We start from the raw sequence: 14532 nt of genomic DNA on the forward strand, positions 1-14532 counted from the left end.
ATGTCTCTTAAGTACCCTAAGACCTCATTCTTAATAATTGGCTCCAACATCTTCCCAACCACTGAGGTCAGACTAACTAGCCTATAGTTTCCTTTCTTCTGCTTTTTTTCCTGCTTGAAGAGTGCCATTTGTAATTTTCCAGTCTTCCAGGACTATTCCAGAATTTAGTGATTCTCATCATTACTAATAGCTCCATGATGTCTTCAGTCATCTCTTTCAGAATTCTTGGATGCACACCATCTGATCCAGGTGACACATCTATCTTCAGACCTTGAAGCTTCCCAAGAAATAATGCCTTCTCTGACTATTTGTTGGAAATAAAATACGACTAATGAAATGTATCTTAATTGGATGTTTGTGATGTAATGTTGGATTTCTGCAAGACCATACAGCTGGGGAGGTTAACATGTGGCACGCATTACATTTTGGGCATGCGCAAAATTTTTGTTGGCATGTGGCATGCAGAGCTGCCCCTTGATTCTTTACACCCCACCAACAATAAAAATATACAAAATGATTATCTTTACTACCAAATGAAAGGGCAAATGATATTTACAACCCGAGAGCAGTGAGATATTTTCACAAGAAAAGTCTCACACTGGCTTGGAATCCTTGTAGACCTAATGTATATATCAGTATCTGGATAGTAAACTGTTACAATAAAAATATTATTTAGAAATAATACTATTTTTCAATTGTCTATTTAAAAGTTTAATATTAAAAAATTTTCTAAAATTCATTCATTTATTGCAAAATGTCTCTATTATGCTTTAATAGTAAAGCAGTGAATAACAATTAAATAACAAATTGGTGATAATCTTCCAAAAAAATTCTCTCGCATGCCCTGGTGATTTTGAGCAGAGATTTTCATTGATTAATTTTTAATCCATTATAATAATAATTATGGACCTCATTGAGGAAAATGACACAAATATTTTCTTTAATAAAGTTGATACTTATTGTTACTAATTTATTAATCAATGATAATCTCTGCTGAAAATCACCATGAAACACAAGAAAATTTCTTGGAAGATTATCGCTAATTTGGGCACATGCTTTCAAAAGGGTTCACCATCCCTGCCATAGAGGCAGTCTGATTATGTGGACTGGAATCATTGGTCATTCTTGTATCCCTTAAAAGTAATTATCTACTGGGCTCAACCAATTCCAGCTGAGCATTTTGATAAATTCTATCAATATTTTCTCATCAGAAAGCAACTCCTGATGAACATTGATATACAAAGGGAACTGGACATTTTGTCCACCGATTATAGAAAACAAACAAGCAGGTGAAGCAAGCAGTTAATAAGTCAAATAGTACTCTGGCATTCATTGTAGAGGGTTTTGTGTACAGAAGCAAGGACATTATATTACGATTATACAGGACCTAAGTGAGACTATACTTGCAGTACTGATTGGTTTCTTAACTAAAGGAGATACCCAATTAAGAGCAAGTGTAATGAAAATTTACTAGGGACTGTCTTAGAGAGGCAACGCTGCTAAGTGTATTGCTCAGGTATATAGCCTCAAGATTCGGAAGTAGATTTAGGACGGAGATGAGGAGGAATTGCCTTTCCCAGGCAGTGTTGAATCTGTGGAATTCTCTGCCCAATGATGCATTGGAGACTACCTCAGTAAATATTATTTAAGACAAGGTTGGATAGATGTTTGCACAGTAGGGGAATTAAGGGTTATGGAGAAAAGGCAGGTATGTAGAGATGAGTCCATGGCCAGATCATCCACGATCTTACTGAATGGCGGAGCAGGCTCAACGGGCCAGATGGCCTACTCCTGCTCCAATTTCTTGTGTTCTTATGTAGGTAGCCTGTATTCACTAAATTGCAGAAAACGTTTGGGAAGATACCGTTGAAGTGTACAAAATTCTGATAGACCTTGACAGGCTGAATGTAGGAACAGTGTTTAATCTGGACTGAGGATTCTAGAACTGGGGGTGGGCTGCAGTCTTGGGACATTTAAAACTGATAAGAGTGGCAGTTTCTTCACTTAGAGGGTAGTAAATCTGTGGATTTGTTTTTATCCACTGAAACAGTGATATCACTGAATGTATTTAAGGCATTAGGATATCTCTTGTCACAAAGGCATCAAAAATACGGTATTGAGATAGAGGATCAGCCATAATAATTTTGAATGGTGGAGTGGATTGAAGGGTAAGTGGTCTACTTTTTTTTTAAGAAGTGCTTAAGTAAGATGATTTACAGACTCTTAGTTTTGCTGACGGTTAAAATTTCTGATTGATTCTACAGATAACGATTCTCCACCAGCTGAGAGAGAACCAGGAGAAGTAGTAGACAGCTTGGTGGGTAAACAAGTGGAATACGCCAAAGAAGATGGCTCAAAGAGGACTGGCATGGTCATCCACCAAGTAGAAGCCAAACCATCAGTGTATTTTATCAAATTTGATGATGATTTTCACATTTATGTTTACGATTTAGTAAAAACTTCTTAGATGCACTCCATAATATAATGGGAAGGCCATATTGGCCTGTACGTGAACTAATTCCATATGTGGACATTGATAAACTAGGCTTCTAGAAGTCCAGTAGATGTGTAAGCTCATAATCTCTGCCAACGGAAGTTTGAATCAGATAAATGGTTCTATAAATATTTCCATTTATGATGGTATGAACGCAAGATGTTTTTTTTTGCAGAAGGAAGTCTTAAACCAGTATTTAAAAGAAATGGAAACAAGATTTCCAGTGCACTTTGTCACAAATGTGCTAGAAGATAATAAACATGAGCAAGGGTTTGGCAATAGAGTGAGTAAATATAGTAGCATAAATTTCAACTCGACTTAGCAAAACAATCACCTGAATTGGGGAGGAAAAACAGTGGTGAGGGAAGAGAGTAATGGACTGGTCATTGTCTTATAGCTCATTTCTATTTAACATCACATTTGAGGATTGTGACTCTTATTTGAAGTTGAGCACATCTTTGGGCTCAGAGTAAGCTGAAAATTTATTAATATTTTACTGTATAGAATTAGATCTTCTTTATGGCCTGTTGCAGTAATATTAAGAAGTGGAGTTCAATATTTTTCATAAAGCCTTTTCTTTCAAAATGAACATAATAAATGTCATAAATTAGCCATAATTTGTTATGTGGTGAACAGTGCATATGTCTGAAGAAATTAATGAGATAAAGGAGTAAGGGGTATAGAATAATTTGCTAATCTTTGGGAAAGCTTGACTAGTATGTCATTGAAGTAGTAAGTTTAATTTTTTTTGTGATATAATCATCATGGCATTATCCATCCCAGTTGCCCTGAAAAGATGGCATACTGTTGATTTAAACTGCTGCCTTCCACATGTTAAATATCAGCAGTTTGATTCAAGTGAACGCCTCCTCAAGACAACTTGGTGAAGCATGTTGTTGAACATAAACCAGCCAATCTGGATCAAGTTTGCAGGTTCCTGCTCTAAAGAACATTTTATGACCATGTAACAGCTTTGGGTTTACTTTAAGCAATATTGGTTTCAAATTTAATACAATCTTCTGATTACCATCAAGAAATTATCTAAAAACACCCAATGTTATTTTGTAAATTATAACTTGTACAGTTTTTCTTATTTTACGTAGCTAATTTTTGGTATGCATTTTATCAACAATGGAAAAAGATACATTTTTACCCTAAAATGGTAGTTAATTGACTGCATATTGTAAACATTTTCATTCAAGTGTAATAATTTGTCAATTTAATAACTGTATTTTCTATTTCTGCTGCTTGCTTACTGTTTTATTTATCTTTCTCTACCTTTTCTCAAACCTTTACTCCAGTCCATCCCATCTCCTTTATTTTCTGCACGTGTGCACTCCTAAATCCAAAATCCAACCCTTCAGCATTCTTCACCACCCAATTCTTCAATGTGTCGCAGGCTTCACTGCATTTCCATAATCCCACACAATTTCTCTGCCTCTTGGTATTCTCCAAAGAGACTGACTAGACTCTTAACTGCTTTCTGTGTAATTGCCAAAAACTGAGTGGCCTACAGGAACTATTCTTTCATCCTGTTTCCTGTCCCACTGCCTCTTCCAAAGATAACTTTAGGACTTTGCCAATGAACCAATTATCAATATCTAATTCTACATTTCACCTCAGAATGTTTGCCCACTTGTGAATAAGTTTGTTAACATTTGTGAGTTTAATGAGAATGGGTGTATTGACATCATGATTTTGATGGCTGAGGGGTGTTCACAGTTCCCCTTAAATCTCTGCCAAATTTAGCTTTCCACAGATGGCATCAACCAGACTCCCTTTCTGGTGATCCAACTTTTTCCACTAATTTATACCATGGCCATTGTGCCCTCTAGCATTTCCTCTAACTTTAAGCATCTTGCCACCTTCTCCCTGTCTTTGATTTTGTCCCACCCCCTGAAAGACTATATCCTAGTTACAGCTCTATTTGAAAATCTCCAATCAGTACAGCTTTTTGTCCGACTTTTACCACCACACTTCTGCAGTTATTCACCTGTTCAACTTGTATCCACTTTCTTTACTGTTCTAAGTTGTCCTCCTGTCAGGTGACAACACACTATTGACTTCTTAATTTTGAATCCCTTTACTGTTGTTTACTTTGTGGCCTAGAGGTATCTGCACACCTCCAGTTCTAACATCTTGTTCATTTCTGCTTGCTAATCTCCAACCTTTGGTTACTGTGGCACTCCCCACCCCCCCCCCCACCAAATGTCTTCATGTTTCCTTTTTCATTAGAAGTTCACTTAAGAAGTACCTTTTTGACTCTCTGCCCAATAGTTCTGTTATGAATTGGTGTCAGTTTTATTTGATAATTATCTGCAGTGCTCCTGAGATGTTTTAAATTGCTTAAAGTGCTAAAATTTGCTCTGTTGTTACTGCACAGTTTAGCTGAAATAATTCCTATAAGTATCAGAAACCGATTTGCCTCTAGCTGGATGAATATTGATTGTCAAATTTGAATAATTTATGTAATTTATATAACATCAAGGTAAGACTTCGTTAAAAATAAGAGCCCTTTAACAACTAAACATTATGTGAAACTTTTGCATCATATTTGTACTTTCTATAATACTCCATCGTAAACCTTGAATTCTGTCATTGTACAGTAGGTGACAGTATTGTAGATATTAAACTGCAGTTCAAATGGTGACATAAGAAGTTGCTGCTTAGACCTTGCTTATGGGTCTTCAGTAATTGTGTGCTTTCATTCAGTCAAAGGAAATTGTAAGAGGTCAAGTATGTTGTCATTGGTTGGAGAAGCAGTCAGAAGTTTTCTCCCTTGAGATTCTTTGAATACCTCATCAGAGGAATGCAGGAAAATTACCTGTACTAAGAATAATAAGGTTTATTGTGCAGTAAGAAAGGCAGTGCAACGAAAGATGATTTTTATCCCGGTTAGGATATTTAGTGTTACAATATCTGATGGCATAACAAATTGTTGATAAGTTCAAATTTTTGTATTGCCACTGAGTAACTATTTTTGAAATATTACCAATGTTGCAATCGTGAGAGGTAAACAGGCTAGACACTATATGATTTTACAAAAATATTTATAATCTATTTTAATAAGAAATGCATGGTCAAGTTTATTAATTTGCAGTAGTCTTTCCTTTTTATTTTCTCCTTTAAAATTGATCAGATTGAGAACATTTATAGTCAGTGTTGCTCTCTAAAGAATATTATTAGCAAACGGGAGATATTTCATACCACTCCCAGATCTAACATCTGCCTGTGTTTAATCTCAATAATTTAAAACATTAATGCTAGTGTTCCTAAATTTAATAGTGGATAAGCCAACAATTTTAGTTTCCTTGGGTATTTTGGAAACATTGCATAGGTTACCTATACCATGACAGTGCAAATTGAAATATTTAGCCTCTAACATTGGATATCCCTGCTGTAGTATTTCAAATTGTGTATTTATCCTATAACAGTTGCCAATCATATGACATGAATACTTTTTATTTACTGTTCCAATTTTTTCTACAGCTTTTATTGACAGCTGTTAATTACACCAGAATATAATTCCATGAGCACTGCTGGAAATCCAATAGTTTCTCCAAGTAATAATTAGATTTAAAATGCATTAATATTGGCTGGATATTGAAGTATGAAGAGGCATAATCTAAACATTCAAATCAGCTGCCAGGGAATGAACATTTGCCATATCTGGCTCTGTATTAGTCCCTCAATTGAAACTTACTGCAAAATGCTTGTAATGATTTTTACAATTGGTTTTAGCAAACAGTAGATTAACCTAAAGTTTTCCTGGTGTGTACACCATTAGTAGTTGTAAGATTCTCCAAAATAAAACTGGTACCAATTTGTGTGCCTAAATACTTCTCAAGCATCATAAACACCATGCTGGAACTAGTCCTATGTTTGTTGCTCCTTCTGGGATATGAAGCAAAATATGATTCAGTGTTAACTTTTGATTTGCCAGTTCCAATAATCTGAGCCATAGATTTTAATTGACTATATATAGTTTTGGCAGCACAATGCCTGTTTGGTTAATTCTTAGTGTACAAATTATTTCCATAGCTTCTGATGTAAATAGAACTGCTTTTTTTTTGTTTCAAAGCTGTTAATGCAATGATACGTCAGTTATGATTTAAAGGTGTTTGGCTTGTGTTTCTATATTTAGTTAATGGAATTTAGAACACTGAAATAAGCCACTTAAATCTGATATGTTAAAAGATGCTTTTTTTTTTAACTCATAGACCTTTCAAAACCCTCATTCTCAATGTTTGTTATCAAAACAGGCAAAAGCAGCTACCTAGCTTTTGCTGTTAAACTAGCAGTCATTTTCAATAACTTATGATACATTTTCTATGAGGTCTGCCTTTAAAGTACAACATTCTTTGGGTTTTCTGAATCAGGATGATAATTTTCACTTTAAAGAACATGTTAACCATCTTCCTAAGTGCTTGCTTTATTTATTCAAGTTATTTCTTCTCTTTAGCCTTGTCCATAAACACATTACAATTTTATTCTTCAGTCATCATTGTGCAGGTATTGTAATTCAACCAGTATTCTAATGTGAGCAACCAAAGGCAGATCATATGTTCTTTTTAGACTATTTATGTTAGCAAATAGATTCTTGTATACTTTTTTTATGAACCACTCTTTAACCTAACCCAAGTCTGTTTTGTTAATATATGTAAACAATTTCATACTACAGTGTTGGCAGAGTTTCTGCAAATGTTGTCACTTTGTAAATTTAATAGAATGCAATCTTTAAGGTTTTAGGTCTAACCCCTATTTACAGTTGAAATAAATTTGAAGTCCTTCCTAAGACAAATTGGGCAGAGATCTTTAAATCTGAAAATGAAGTAATGAGTGACAAATTGACTTTCAGGTTTAGATGCAGTGCAGACATGACCCTGGTTAAGTCTTTTTCTGGGAGCCAACAGTGCTAAAATTTTCTTGGGGCTTGTGATTATAAGTGACACAATCTTGGATATGTAATAAAAATAGTTGATCATTTAACTTGGGCTATATACTATGTGAAGTACAGCTTCTATATTGTGATCTTTTAAATGCAATGTGTTTTTCTGCATGTTCTAAAGTTAGAGCCATTTCACATAACCAGCTTTGCATGTAGAACTATATTTTAGTTTGTCTGTTTGCTTATTGTATTGTCTGATTGTAAGCTAGGCTGAAATGTACTGGTTTTAGAGCAGTGCCAATTGTTGTGGCTTATATCGTAAAAAGGACCATACTTTTTTATTTTCTGAGTGGCGGGTTCTCGGGTGAGGGCAAGTTGTGGTAGGGAAAATTTACCAAGGGTTGCTTGTGAATTAATATCAAAAGAACCTAGGTTTATTCATTAAAACATGCAACCCTTCTTGGAATGTATCTTGGACCTATTGAAGTGTCAAGTTTTCAATAGTCTTGAAATTTTCATTACTCATTGGCATTTAAGCGAATGAGCCTTTTGTTATTAATTGCAATTCACAGGATGAGCATTTATTGATACCTTTGCCTTGAGCAATTGTTTTATTTAATATAGACTCAGCAAATATAACACCATGCAGCCTTAGTTTAGAAGGAGGCATAACAAGTGTGTATATGCACACATTTATACAAGGGTAAGTTTGATAATGGGCCTTCTGATATGACTTGATTTTACAAATCAAAGTCCAATATTTCCACAATTACATTTTGGAAATATTCTTTAATGAGATGGGGGGAGGGGAAACACCACCATTAGAGTACAATGTACAATTACAAATGTATGGTCCTTTATTAGTTAGTGTTTTTTTTCAAAAAAAACTACTCAGCATAAATGTACCATTGAAATGTAATGTTGATGTTTGCTTCTGGAATTAGGCAAATTTTCAGATGTATAGACATTGTAGATCATGTTGCTGTAAGCCATTAGTTCTATCAACATCTTTAAAATCTTGTGTAAGTTTTTTTATAATGTTGTATAAATATAAAAATAAAAAAGTGCAATTAAAATGTCTATCATACTATTTTAAACACAAACAAGAGAGAATCTGCAGATGCTGGAAATCCAAGCAACACACACAAAATGCTGGAGGAACTCAGCAGGTCAGGCAGCATCTATGGGGAAAAGGTACAGTCGATGTTTCGGGCTGAGACCCTTCGGCAGGACTGGAGAAAAAAGATGAGCAGGTGAGGGGAGGGAGAGAGAAACAAAAGTTGATAGATGAAACTGCGAGGGGGAGGGATAAAGATGGGAAATTAGTGGAAGAGATACAAGGCTGGAGAAGGGGGAAATCTAATAGAAGACAGAAGGCCATGCAAGAAAGAAAAGGGGGAGGAGCCCCAGAGGAAGGTGATGGGCAGGCAATGGAGATAAAGTGAGAGGGGGGGGGGAAGGGGATGGGGAATGATGAAGGGGAGGAGCATTACTTGAAGTTCAAGAAACCAATGTTCAGTCTATCAGATTGGAGGCTACCCAGATATATACAAGGTGGTGTTCCTCCAACCTGAGTGTGGCCTCATCATGTTAGTACAGGAGGCCATGGATTGATGTATGGGAATGGGAAGTGGAATTAAAATGGATGGCCACTGGAAGATCCTGCTTCTGGCAGACACAGCGTAGGTCCCCAGCGAAGCGGTCTCCTAATCTACGTTGGGTCTCACCAATATAACTTTTAAACTAAACTCAAATTCTTATTTAGCTTGTAGCCATTAACACTGAATAAGAATTACATTCCAGTATTTACAATTTTGTGGCTTTTCTGTATTATTTTTACTTTAATTAGATCATGCATTACTCTGATGTTTATATATTTAAAAATAACCCTGGTCATGTAGACACAGGCTTATCCTCAAGTAACTGAGTTTTACATTCCTTCCAACAGAAATCTAAAATGAAATGGGAGAAAAGCTGTAGTTTGAAAACATTGTAGTGTTTTCTTGCTTCATATGTCAAGCACCAGCCACAATAAACAAATCATTAGTGAATAGAGTATAAGAGTAACAAAAACTTCAATTAACATAAGGAAATAGGTGAGAAATACTGTTCATGAGCTACTGACTAATGTTACAAAGGAAGTAAAACTTGTTGGGAAAAGGGTAGAATTGGTGTTAAAAGGGCCTAGTGGAGTAGATTAATTGTAGATAAATTTGGGACAGCAGTATAGTAACTAAGTGGGAAAAGCCTTTGAAAGATAATTGAGCAAGTACTGGTTAAATGTTTAGATGCAAAATTAAATTGCAAAAACGATTGGGAAGGAAGATGAAAAATAAAAATGAATTTAGAGCAGTAGAGTTGTATGTGTGTGGGGAAAGGAGGAATGACAAGCATTTAAGATAATTGTACGCAACTTGTATCACTCATTACTGTTAGTCATGTGGAGCCAGTTTCTTGATAGCTTTAAATTATGAGGCAAATAGTGAAATGTGGCTTTTTTTTGTGAAATGATCAATTAAATCTAAATGTACTGTGGTTCCAGTAAATTCTGATCCCATTTATTTATATATGTAAACTCTGTGCTGTAGCAGATTTTTCCAAATATTCTGAAATATAGAGAAAAAACAATGTAGATTTTTGTTGTATTTTCAGATTCAAACTATTTGAATATATCAAATGCTAACCAGATTCAAAACTCTTGACATTGCTCTAGATAGGCCAATTTGGTAATGGTACATTTCAACTGACAATGACCTATATATACTATACTGTAAATATGTACATCAAGACTATGTTCACCACTTGTCAAAACAGTTTCACCCTGTCTCCAAATGTGACTGCAGTTTTTCCCTGAAGAATGGGCTGGAATGTGTCGAATCTGAATCTGATGGCCTTGTTTATTTTAATTGGTCTTTCCTGTTTTAATATTGCGCAGTGTAAATCACAATGTATTATACTGCTAAAACTGTAGATGCACTTGTAAGAGAAATTTACACAGTTAACTTCCACTTTTTTCTCCTCCACAATCTCCGCTCAAATTACTTTCCTCTCCCACAATAACTGCGTAAAACTCAAAACTGGAAATAATTCGACATTAGAGATGACCATTTTGCTTTAGCCAAAATTCACCTCTTCTCCAGCAAAAATAAATTACTTGCCAGAAAGAGGGGACAGAAATAAGGTGGGGAATTGATGCTTGGAGCCAACAAGAGTGGATGAGCATTAAATGAGTATTTCGTATCAGCATTCATCAAGAAGAACATGGGGAACTGAGATCAAGAAGGTGTATACTGATATTCTAGAGCGTGTTGATCTCAAGGAGATGGTGTTGAGTCCTTTGAAGAATATTATGGTGGACAAATCCTTGGGGCCTGATGTAATCTATCTCAGGGTATCGAGGAAGACGAGAGATTTCTGGGGCCATAGAAACCTCTTCAGCTGCAGGAGAGGTCCCAGAAGACAGAATAGCTAATATTTATTGTTCCTTTAAGAAGCGCAATAAAGACAAACCAGGAAATTATTGGCAAGTATCTTTCAAGATTGGGTTTGCATTTATCTAGAAAAGCTTGGGCCTATTAGGGATAATTAGCATTGCTTTTTACAGGGTAGTCATGAGTTATAAACTTGATTGAGCTTTGATGAATAATAACAGTTAATGTGGTCTTTAGTAAAACATTTGGCAAGGTACGTGGCAATGTCATAGTTGATTGATCTATAAGATTAAGACACATGAGATCCACAGACTATGTGGATGGATTCAAAATTGGCTTGTCCATAGATGACAAACTCTAGTGCTTGTGTGGTGCTATGGTGACTGCAGGTTTGTGTTCAGTGGCGTCCCACAAGGATTAGTGCTGAGATCATTGATTTAAACAAATTGGATAAAGATCCACGTGTTGATTAGTAAGTTTGCAGATGACAAGTGGTCATTGGAATATAGCCCAGTTGGAAATTTGCAGAAAGAAATGGCAGATGATACTTAAATTGGGTAAGTGTGGGGTGTTAACACTTTAGATGGTAGTATATAGTAAATGCAAAACCCCTTGGCGCACTGATGTATAGAGAGATCTTGGGTTGGAAGTCCATAAGCTCTCTGAATGTAACAACACAAGTAGACAGTGATAAATGAGATGGATGGTATACTTTGTCAGAGCACTGAGTATAAAAGTTGTTAAGTCACTTTGCAGCTATATAAAACTTTGGTTAGGCTACATTGGGAGTATTTTGTCCAGTGATGTTCACTGTATTACAAGAAGGATGTTATGCCTTTGCAGAGGGTGTGAAAGTAGTTTATCATGACATTGCCTGCTTTAAGGAGATGTTGGATAACACTGTTTTCTTTGGAGCTTCAAAGGCTGAGTGACGTGATAAAACTATGAGAGGCATAGATAGAATCTTTTACCTAGAATGGAAATTTCAAATACTAGAGGGCATAGATTTAAGGGGAGAGGTGGAAAGTTTAAAGATTTGTAGGGCAAGTTTATTTTTCTTTAAACACAGCAGCAGGTGTTTGGAATGCTCTACCAGGAAGGTGGTGGAAGCAAATACAATAGCAATGTTTTAAGAGGCATGTGAAGGGATAGACAATATGCAGACATGGGATGAGTTTAAATTATTGTTATAGTCAGCATGAATATTGTGAGCTGAAAGGCGTGTTCCTGTGCTGGACTATATATGCAAGAAAATATGTGTGAACCCTTTGCAGTTACCTGGTTTTCTGCATTAATTGCTCATAAAATGTGGTTTGATCTTCATCTAAGTCATAATAATACATGCAATCTGCCTAAACTAATAGCACACATTGTGCTTCTTGTCAGTATGGAGTATACCATTTAAGCAATCACCATCTCTGTTCAAAAAAGTATGTGAACCTCTAGGGTCTGCAAAAGCTATTTGGAGTGTTCCAATAAATGAGAAGAGAAGAGATTAGAGGTGTGGTTTGTAGAGGTGCTTTGCTCCATATAAAAGACACACAAAGATTACTGACACAGCCTGCTTTTCTCGAGAGAGATCTGTTTATGTGCACCATGCCTCAATCAAAACAACTTTCAGAGGACCTTAGAAGAATTGTAGAGATGTATGAAGCTGGAAAAGGCTACAAAAACATTTCTGAATACCTGTGTGTTCGTCAGTCCACAGAAAGAGAAATAGAGGAATTTCAGTACTGTTGCTACTCTTAATAGGGGTGGGCATTTTGCTAAGATCATACCAGTAGACTACATGCAATGCTGAAGGAGGTGAAAAAGATCCCAAGGGTATCAGCAAAAGACCTGCAAAAATCTATAAAGCTTGCTGAAGTCCTTCTTCATGTGTCCACTAAGAAAAACACTGAACATGAATGTTCATGGAAGGACACCGCAGGAAAACAACATTCTTAAAAAATATATAACTATAGCTGCACGTCTCAAGATTGCAAAAGACCACCTAGATGTTCCACAATGCTTCTGAGACAAAAGTTGAACTTTTTGGCAGAAATGCACACTATGTTTGGAGGAAGGAGCATCATGGTTTAGGGATGCTTTGCTGACCCAGGGCCTTGACACTTTGCAATTCTTGAGGGAACAATGAATTCAAACTTGTATCAATACATTTTACAGGAGAATTTTAGGGTAGAGGTCTGTCACTTGAAGCTTAATAGAAGTTGGATGATAGAACAAGACAATGATCCAAAACAATGGTAAATTAACAATAGAATGGTTTAAAAAGAAGAAAGTTTGGCTTTTGGAATGACTGAGTCGGGCTCCAGACCTTAACCCAATTGAGATGCTGTGGCATGACCTAAAGAGGGCTGTTCATGCAAAGCATCCCAGAAATATTGATGAAACAGTTTTGTATGGAGGAATGGTCTAAAATTCCTCCTCACTGTTGTGCAAGTCTGATCAGGAAATGTTTGGTGGAGGTTATTGCTGCTAAAGGATGTTCTACCAGTTACTGAATGCAAGAGTTCACATACTTTTTCCAGCTTGGACTGTGAATGATTAAACAATGTGTTCAATAAAGACATGAAAAGTACAATTGTTTGTATTATTAGTTTACACAGATTCTCCGTGTCTTTTATTGTGACTTAGATGAAGATCAGATCACATTTTGAGTAATGAATGCAGAAAACCAGGTAATTGCAAAGGGTTTACAAACAACTGTATCTCATGTACCTAATAAGTTGTCCACATAGTGTATGTTCATGGTGTTCTATTGCTGCAGCATTCAGGGATGCTCTTCTGCACAGCACTATTGTAACAGGAGTTGCTGTTGGCTTCCTGTCAGCTTGGAGCAGTCTGGCCATTCTCCTCTGTCCTCTCTCTTAAGGTATTTTCTTCCTCCAGAACTTCACTGGTATTTCTTGTGTTTTTTGTACCATTTTCTGTAAACTCTAGAGACTGTTGTGCATGAAAACCTGAGCAGTTTCCTGTTTGGCACCAACAACCATTCCACAGTCAAAGTCACTTCAATTACATTTCTTCTCCATTGTGAATTTTTGTTTGAACAACAACTGAACCTCTTGACCATCTTTGCAAGGTTTTATGCATTGGGTTGCTTGCCAAATGATTAGTTGATTAAACAATTATTAAAGAGCAGGTTTACCCAATAAAATAGCCACTGAGTGTATATAATAGCAGCAGCCCTATTCCCTGCAATACAATTAGTTGATCCACTAATTCTTTAAAAGGATCCGACTACTACTTCCACTCATTGTCCAGTAACTTTTATTTTCAATATTTCATGGCAGTTTTCCCATTTAAGACACTCCCAGAAGGCAACTACTTATTCAATTTTAGAACGAATGCGTTCAGTAAAATAGTTGGTTCTACTGAGTACCACAGAGACTAAAGTTGCAAATTCCTGACAATCACGCTTAAGCAGTCTGATTTTATGCAATAAAATCTTATGTTTGTTAAAAGTGCAGTTAAAACAGTAGTAATATTTTATTAAAAGCAATAAAACTAATTTACAGTATAAATGACATTTCTCTACTATATTTTATAAACATTGTACAAACTGCTTATAATTGCATAGTTGACTATTTAGTTACAGAGCTATTTAAAATAATACACAAGCTTTTTTCATTTTGAACATATTTCAATTATAAAAATGTACATTCAAATTGATAGGCTTCCCTAATATCTAGAAAAGATTGATTTCAAGATAACTT

At 35.8% G+C, this 14532-nt stretch overlaps 1 protein-coding gene across 5 annotated transcripts in view; it reads left to right on the plus strand.

Moving 5' to 3' along the window:
• The window catches only part of LOC132394123 (spindlin-W), a 100110-nt gene extending 91658 nt beyond the window's left edge, over window positions 1–8452 (plus strand). For all 5 annotated transcript variants that reach the window (XM_059969888.1, XM_059969887.1, XM_059969886.1 and 2 more), the window contains one exon: window positions 2265–8452. In XM_059969888.1, coding sequence (XP_059825871.1) covers window positions 2265–2467 — 203 coding nt within the window. In that variant the 3' untranslated portion in view covers window positions 2468–8452. The remainder of the gene's footprint in view (window positions 1–2264) is intronic.
• Window positions 8453–14532: the final 6080 nt, after the last annotated feature.

This window comes from Hypanus sabinus, chromosome 5, assembly GCF_030144855.1.
Source record: "Hypanus sabinus isolate sHypSab1 chromosome 5, sHypSab1.hap1, whole genome shotgun sequence".
Lineage (NCBI taxonomy): Eukaryota > Metazoa > Chordata > Chondrichthyes > Myliobatiformes > Dasyatidae > Hypanus > Hypanus sabinus.